This window comes from Ptiloglossa arizonensis, chromosome 4 (genome assembly GCF_051014685.1).
Source record: "Ptiloglossa arizonensis isolate GNS036 chromosome 4, iyPtiAriz1_principal, whole genome shotgun sequence".
In the NCBI taxonomy this organism is placed as follows: Eukaryota; Metazoa; Arthropoda; class Insecta; order Hymenoptera; family Colletidae; genus Ptiloglossa; species Ptiloglossa arizonensis.
In genome coordinates, this window is record NC_135051.1 from 27,919,953 (window position 1) to 27,926,886 (window position 6,934).

General features: G+C 53.5%; 1 protein-coding gene across 1 annotated transcript; it reads right to left on the minus strand.

Annotated features, from left to right (window-relative positions):
* Positions 1-3,390: 3,390 nt before the first annotated feature.
* Srr (Serine racemase) lies at positions 3,391-6,404 on the minus strand. The gene is made up of 6 exons (XM_076309312.1): positions 6,244-6,404; positions 5,894-6,016; positions 5,340-5,698; positions 4,891-5,053; positions 4,447-4,739; positions 3,391-4,368 (listed from the first exon to the last, which is right to left on the minus strand). The coding sequence occupies exons 1-6, from the start codon at positions 6,340-6,342 to the stop codon at positions 4,023-4,025; spliced, it is 1,383 nt and encodes a 460-aa protein (XP_076165427.1). The 5' UTR covers positions 6,343-6,404; the 3' UTR covers positions 3,391-4,022.
* Positions 6,405-6,934: the final 530 nt, after the last annotated feature.

The window sequence follows — 6,934 nt, forward strand, 5'->3', positions numbered from 1 at the left end:
TAACTCGATGCCGGAGCACCGAATCGCTAAACGCCGCGCGATTCGTTCCTCGAACTATAGGAGGGACGAGCACCGCACGGCCGCGTTAATCATCGTTGCTTCTGGCGAACCGTTTTCAAGGGGAACTCCCCGTCCGTTCGACGAAAACTCGCCCCCTTTGCCGGGGATTTATTTGCTCCCGGTTAATGCCGCGAGGGCGCGGCCGGCTTAAAAACTAATAAGTAACGTCCACGGAGACCTTCCACTTTGCTTCGTTCCGTGGTTCGAGCGAGGGATTCTCGCCGCCTTTGGACGAATCCTCGCCCGGGACTCCGACGTGGAAATATTTGTATTCTTCGAAGGAGTCGTTCGACGACCGTATTACGCCCAGCTTCGTACAAAGAGACGGGTACTCGCTCTCTCGGCCCTTTCGTCGGAGAGGAGCGAGCCGAGAGAGTTCTTTTCTCTTCCTTTGGACTTCTTCCGAGACCAAAATGCCTCGGAATACGAGCCAATTAATCTGCGCGCGGATCCACCCCTGGTAACGATTTTTTCGTCTCGGTATTTTCTCGTCCTTTTTACGCGTTCCGTCCCTTTCGTTTCTGTACAGAGCGTTTCGGAAACCGGTGTCCAAATTCTTGCAGATCGCGTTACGTTCGTCGAAAAGGCGAGGAAAGTTTCGCGAACGTCGAAAGAGGTTCCCTTCCGAGTTATTCGCAAGCAAGTTTCGCAAGAATGTCCGGCGAGTTCGCGAATCGTCGGAACGCGGTCTACCGTAGATACTGGGTCAGATTCGGTTCCGACGTAATCGAATTCCATATATTCGAGTCTCGCTGCTAGTGTCTCGACGACGACGACGACGTTTACCGGTCGATGATTCGAGCGTATAATCGTCGACGTCCAGATCGTAATAAAACGTATTTATCGAGCGAAGAATGGTTCGCGCGCCAAACGCGATGATAATTTCTCGAGCAAAAAGATTCCGAACGCGCCCTCGGAGAGTTTCAAACGTCGTCCCCTAGTTGAAGAGAAACGGCTTTCGAAAGTCGGTCCGCGCTTCTTTGGAAAAACTCTATACATCGGTGGCGTACAAACGGACACAGAGCCAGGGTTGGCTAATTGCTGGGAATGTGTCTTCTCCCGGTCACAAAGCTCGCTCGCGGTCGACAAAATGGCTCGACAAAGTTAATCCCTCCGTCGAGCTTTCGCCCCCCGCCCCTTTCCCCTCGGACTGGCCGCGCCCTTCGAGAGCCGAAATCTCATAAATTCGGCGAAGCTCTCGATCCGCTCCAAGATTTAGCTGAAAGAGGAACGGTGCGCGGAGAGAAGAGAAGCGGAACGGAGCGGCGGGAGATCTTTCTTCGCCCTCGTTACGCCTCCCCCTCCTCGGAAGCTGGATTATCCACTGGAATTAACTTTCATCTTGAAAAACTCTGGCCCCGGCGCTCTTCGAAAATCCTTTCCCCGGCTCGTGCCAACGACCGAGCCTTTGCTCCCGTTAATTCTTCGAAAATCTCCACGCGATTGTCCCGAGTTTGTTCGCAAACGAGTATCGCCAGCGGTTTTCTCACTTTTTTTTTGTAAATCTCGAATCCATCGGTGGTTCGCGCGTCCTTCCCGCGGCAACGATGTATAGTTTCCGTTGAAGAAATTCGACGAAACGGTCGACGATTACCTCCTCGGACGTAGTTCGGTTTCGAGCGGGGACAAGTCCGAGTTACTTTCGTATCGGTGGTCGAACGCGTGCCCCGGCCGTGAAACGCAATAAAACGAAACAATTGCGAATTCTCGGTCCGAAGCACCGCTCTCGCGAAACGTATCGATGCTCTCGGTGGAGCGAAGCAACCGCCGGGAATAAATTGCAAAAAAGTTGGGCCGTTCGGTGCACCAAGAGAAGGGAGGGTGGCAGACTGTGGTGGAGCGAGCCCTCGTATTAGTTTTTATTCGGTGTTTGTTATACACCGAGAAGGCATAGGCGTAGGCAGCGCGGCGGTAACCGGCGTCAGACCGCCCACCTACAAGCCACGGCAATAAAATGGATTTATCGATGCCACAAAATGGCGGCTCCTTGCCCGCTTTCGGTCCGTGCTCGTACTTCATTTTGCCGATATTAAATGCTGTAAATTCAGGCCGCCGCCACTTTCCCTCTCTTTTTCTCCCGGCCGAGCGTGCTCTTTCTCGTTTTCGTTTCACCGCACTTTTCCCTCGCGCCGGAAACGAAAAGAATAGCGGGGCGAGGGCTGGAAAGAAAAAAAGGAGGAGGGAGGGTCGGAAAAAAATCGAGGGAAAACTCGGCTCGCCCTTAATCCGCGTCCTCGGGAGGCCGGAGTGAGTTAAATCTCGGTCAAAAAGCGCCGAGAATTGCGAATCCTGGAGAGAGAACGAAAGTCAAGGACGGCCGTTGCGATTCGTCGGGTTCGCGGAAACGATGGGGCCGCACCGTTCGAGCGACTTTCGCGAATTTCGAAATTCCGAGGGAACTAGCCTTTCCACGGTCGCGCGATGTTGGCCCAGTTTCTCGTTCCTCCGTTCGTTTCCCTTCTGCCTCGCGACGTCCGAAACAGCGGCCGCGACCTCGTGAAAAGACGGAGAAAGAAAAGATCTTTCGTCGCTGGAAGCCGCGACTCGCAGCTTCCCTCTCCGGATGGTTCGTGCGCCGTAACTCATCCGGAGTAGTCCGATATTAGAAAGGTGACGTATCGTCGTGTATTGTGAACCAACCCTGAAAGGAACTTCAGAAGTCGGCCCCTTTCGCGCGAGGCCGCTCTCGTATCTACCCTCGCGTCTCCCCGCGAACGGTGTAACGCGTACGATATATTATTCGGGGCGGCGACATAACGAAACCGTACCGGAGCGCCGTAAAGATACATTAATCCCCCGACAGCCGCGTCCTTTATGGAAATACTCGCTCTGGAAACGCGAGAAGGTTCGTTCGTAGAGCGCGGAATTTATTTTCCCAGCCGGAGAAAATACAATACTTTTACCACCGATCCGGTTAAAATTGACCCGGAAAGAACGATATTAAGATCCGTGTCTTCGAAGAAGAGACGAGCGAAATAATATTATGCCGCTATCGTGAATTTTCCAAAGGACGATCTCCTCCCCGTTTCCTCTCCCGTCACCGAGAGAGAAACGACTCGACCCGAGGAATAATATTTCTTTTCCTCGCCGCAAGAAAAACAAATAATTACGAGTAACCGCGATAAAGTATGTACATTACCTTCCGGAAATATACCCGGGGTCGTTTTCTTCGTGGATCTGGAAAAATACGCTCGAGGAAATTGTTCGCGATCTTGACATCGGTCGCGCGATACCGCGATACGATATTCATCGTTGTTGGAAACGATACGAGAAATACCCGGGATCGTAAATAATTTGGCGATAAATCGGTCCGAACGAGCTTTCGTTGGATCGGAGCACTGTTGGTATTTTTATTCTCGTTCCAGCTTCGGTGGACGCCAATTTCGCGTTCCATCCGGTCCGCAATAATACGCTCGGTTCATCGGGACGAGCTGCTCGAAGTTGTTAAACACGTGCTCGCCGAGCGGTAAGAGCGCGCTCTGTCCCGCACCGTAATCAAGATCGTAAAAGCGCGCTTTACGATCGACCGCTTACGCAAAAACCCAATCGTATCCGCGTAAACCGGAAGCATCGCGCAACACGTAACCGCGCAACGGCATAAAACTGCGAAACGGGCACGCGAGCCGCGCGAATTTTACTCGATCCCTGTCTCTGTCTCCTGGCCGCGGGAACGGTAATAAATTTTACCGGTGTACGTTTACGCGTCCGCGTACGCGCGATCCGCAATGCCGGGCACTCGAATTTCGAGCCATCGAGCCACGAACCGAACGGAACACCATCGACGACGAGATCGCTTTTCGCGCGCTTCCTCGAGACGGTAAGGATAAGATTTTTCGCAGCGAACTCGTTGAAGCGCGCGTCGCGAGTTCCTATCGTCGACTCGAGTTCTCGGTCGAGAATAGAATCTCGCTCGAAAGAACGTGAACGCGTCGGTTTCGAATCCACCGAATCCACGTACCCCGTTACGCGTCCGTCGCGAGTATGTCGTTAGTGCCGAACACGACTCTTTGATAATTGCGATGCAACACGTTTTTCAACTCCCCCGCGTGATCGCTGTCCCTGGTCTCGCAGACCACCGTCACGTTCACGCTGAAGATGTCCGACATGAGCCAAGCCCGCTCGTGCACGATATCCTTTATCGAGACGCCGATGTTGGCCAGCATTTTGCAAAGCTCCGCGATGCCGCCCGGTCGATCCGACACCGTCACCGTAAACTTCACGAGACGACCTTCCGCTGCCAGTCCTCGGTCCAGACATCGTCCCAGTATGGTCGTGTCGATGTTTCCTCCGCAGAGCAGCAACACCACCCTGATCGATCCGCAGAAAGGAAACGGGAGTTACGACGCGTAACAATCGTGCGCGAGTTAAACAGAGATCACGAACAACCTTTTCCCTTTGAGCTCGTCCAGTTGACCGGCCAGAATGGCCGCTAATCCGGTCGCGCCGGCACCCTCGACGATGCATTTCTCGCTTTCGACCAACTTCAAGATAGCGATGGCTATCCACTCCTCCTTCACCACGACCAATTTGTCGATCAGCGGGTTCGCCGTGGCGAAAGCGTTGTACCCGACCATGGGAACCGCCAGTCCATCGGCCAGAGTGGAACGCGTATCGGTGTATATCGGCCGGTCCGCTTTTCGCGCCGCATAGAAACTGGGACACCTTTCCGATTCAACGCCCTGAAACGTCGGAGAAAAAAAGCTACGATGCACGCTCGAGAGGCGAACGAGAGGCGAACGAGAGGCTCCCTTCGAAGGTCGCGACGGAGAAATAAGACCAAAGGAGGGAATTTTCGAACGAACGAACGAACGTTTAAACGAAGAGACTCACGATGATCGTTACGCGAGGGTGAAGCGTCTTCACGGCCAAAGCTACGCCCGAGATCAAACCACCCCCTCCGATCGGAACAACCACCGCGTCGATGTTCGAGACCTGTTCCACTATTTCGAGGCCCAACGTTCCTTGTCCAGCCATGATGTCCGGATGATCGTATCTGAAACACAGTTCGATCGAATGCGTCGCGAGCGCTCCCGAATGTTACAGAGCACGCAGGAACGCAGACTTTGAAACGGAAAGCGAGCGACGATAGCGACTGCCGCCAAGTTATCGATCGCGCGAATGACTCAGAGCCCGATAAATCTCGCGATCGTTGTAACCGCTTTATTCCCACCGAGACCGAGAACAAAGTTCGAAACTTGGACGACTCGTAACGTCGGCTGGAAATAGGATACACTCGTAGCAACGCACAATAATTCCTTTCAACGAACACACTTTCGTACCCGTTTATGTAGGTCATTCCTCTCTCGTTGGCGTATCGAAGAGCGATGCGTTTCGCCTCTCCCATGTCGCGGCCATCGACGATCACTTTGGCACCGTAGTGACGGCAGGCCGCGATCTTCATGATCGGCGCCAAAATCGGCATCACCACCGTCACCGCTATTCCCAGTTGGCTTCCGTGGTAACAGAGCGCGAGGGCATGGTTGCCCAACGACGCCGATATCACGCCTACCTTCTTCTGACTCTCCGACAGCATCACGAGAGCGTATCGCGCCCCGCGCTCCTTGAAGCTTCCGGTCGCCTGGAGGAAGTCCTTCTTCAGGTAGAGGTCGATCCCGGTACTCTCCGAGAGACGCGATCGCTGAGGAAATTAAAGCGCCTCTCAATTCGCGACCAAAGGTACAAGATAGAGTTCTCGATACTCGAGTCACGGTTTCCGATACTTTGTCACGAGTATCGCGAAACGATACGAGGAATCGGTCTGTCGAAAAAAAAAAACTGTGCACGGAATGGACGCGTTCCCGAAGAAACAAAGTCGAGGACTCAGAAGTCATACCACGCAGGGAGTGTTGATTACACCGTGTTTGATCTTGAAAGCGGCGGAAATGATGTCCTCGAAGGTAATTTTCTTGGGGTCCTCCGCGACGCAGTTCGGGTCGATCAGCTGCTCTTTGTTCTCCTGTACAAACAAATTCACAGCTTTCGACGATTCTTCGCGAGATCCGATGCGTTCGATTCGATTCGAAGACAGTGTCGCGATCAAGAACCGAAAAACTCGAGACGGTTGAACGCGACGCGTTTCAACATCGATCGAACCCGGTTGTTTATCTTCGATCTCCTTCGTTTCTACGACCGGCCGATTGTCGCGAGATCTTTGCTAGAAACGGCAAAAAAAGTGGCGATTACGTGAAAGTCGGACGAGTCCAGACCGTTCCCCTGGGAGATCGGCGGACACGCGGGACCGTCGCAGCCGTCCTGGGAATCCGATTTCTTGTACAGGCTCATCGCGATCGATGTACGAAAGCACCGCGATACATTTGCTCGTCAAAAATCGACTGGGAACGATCGCCGATCGCTCGAGCTACTCGTTGTATCGTCGGTGTCGCGTATCGCCGTCCCATTGGTTATCGCGTTCAAACTTTGACCTCGTTACTCTCGATTGTCATAGTTTCTAGGCTATTACATTCGTTGCACAACGATTGTTTCTCTTGGCGTTTCCCCTCCGATAACGCGAACAGATTGGTAATATTCCGTCGAGCGCAGCGAGGAAACGGGAGCGGGAGCGGGAACGGGAACAGGAACGGGAACGATCCCGTGAATTTCCCATTTTCCGGTTTCGGATCCGTTCGTGCGCGATCCACGGTCCCAGTCGTCGCGAAATCTACCGGCCCTCGTGATCCGTAGCCAGAGATTCCGGTCGACGATAACCCCGAGCGGACCGATGGAACTCGCGCGACGTACCGGCCTGTGACGAAAGAAAATTATCGCGACAGAAAATTCCTACCGCTCGTCGTCGCTCGTGTCCAACTTGCTCTTGACACTTTGCTCGACTCGGGCACCGTTAACGCCATTGTTTACGAGCCCGTAAACACCGCCG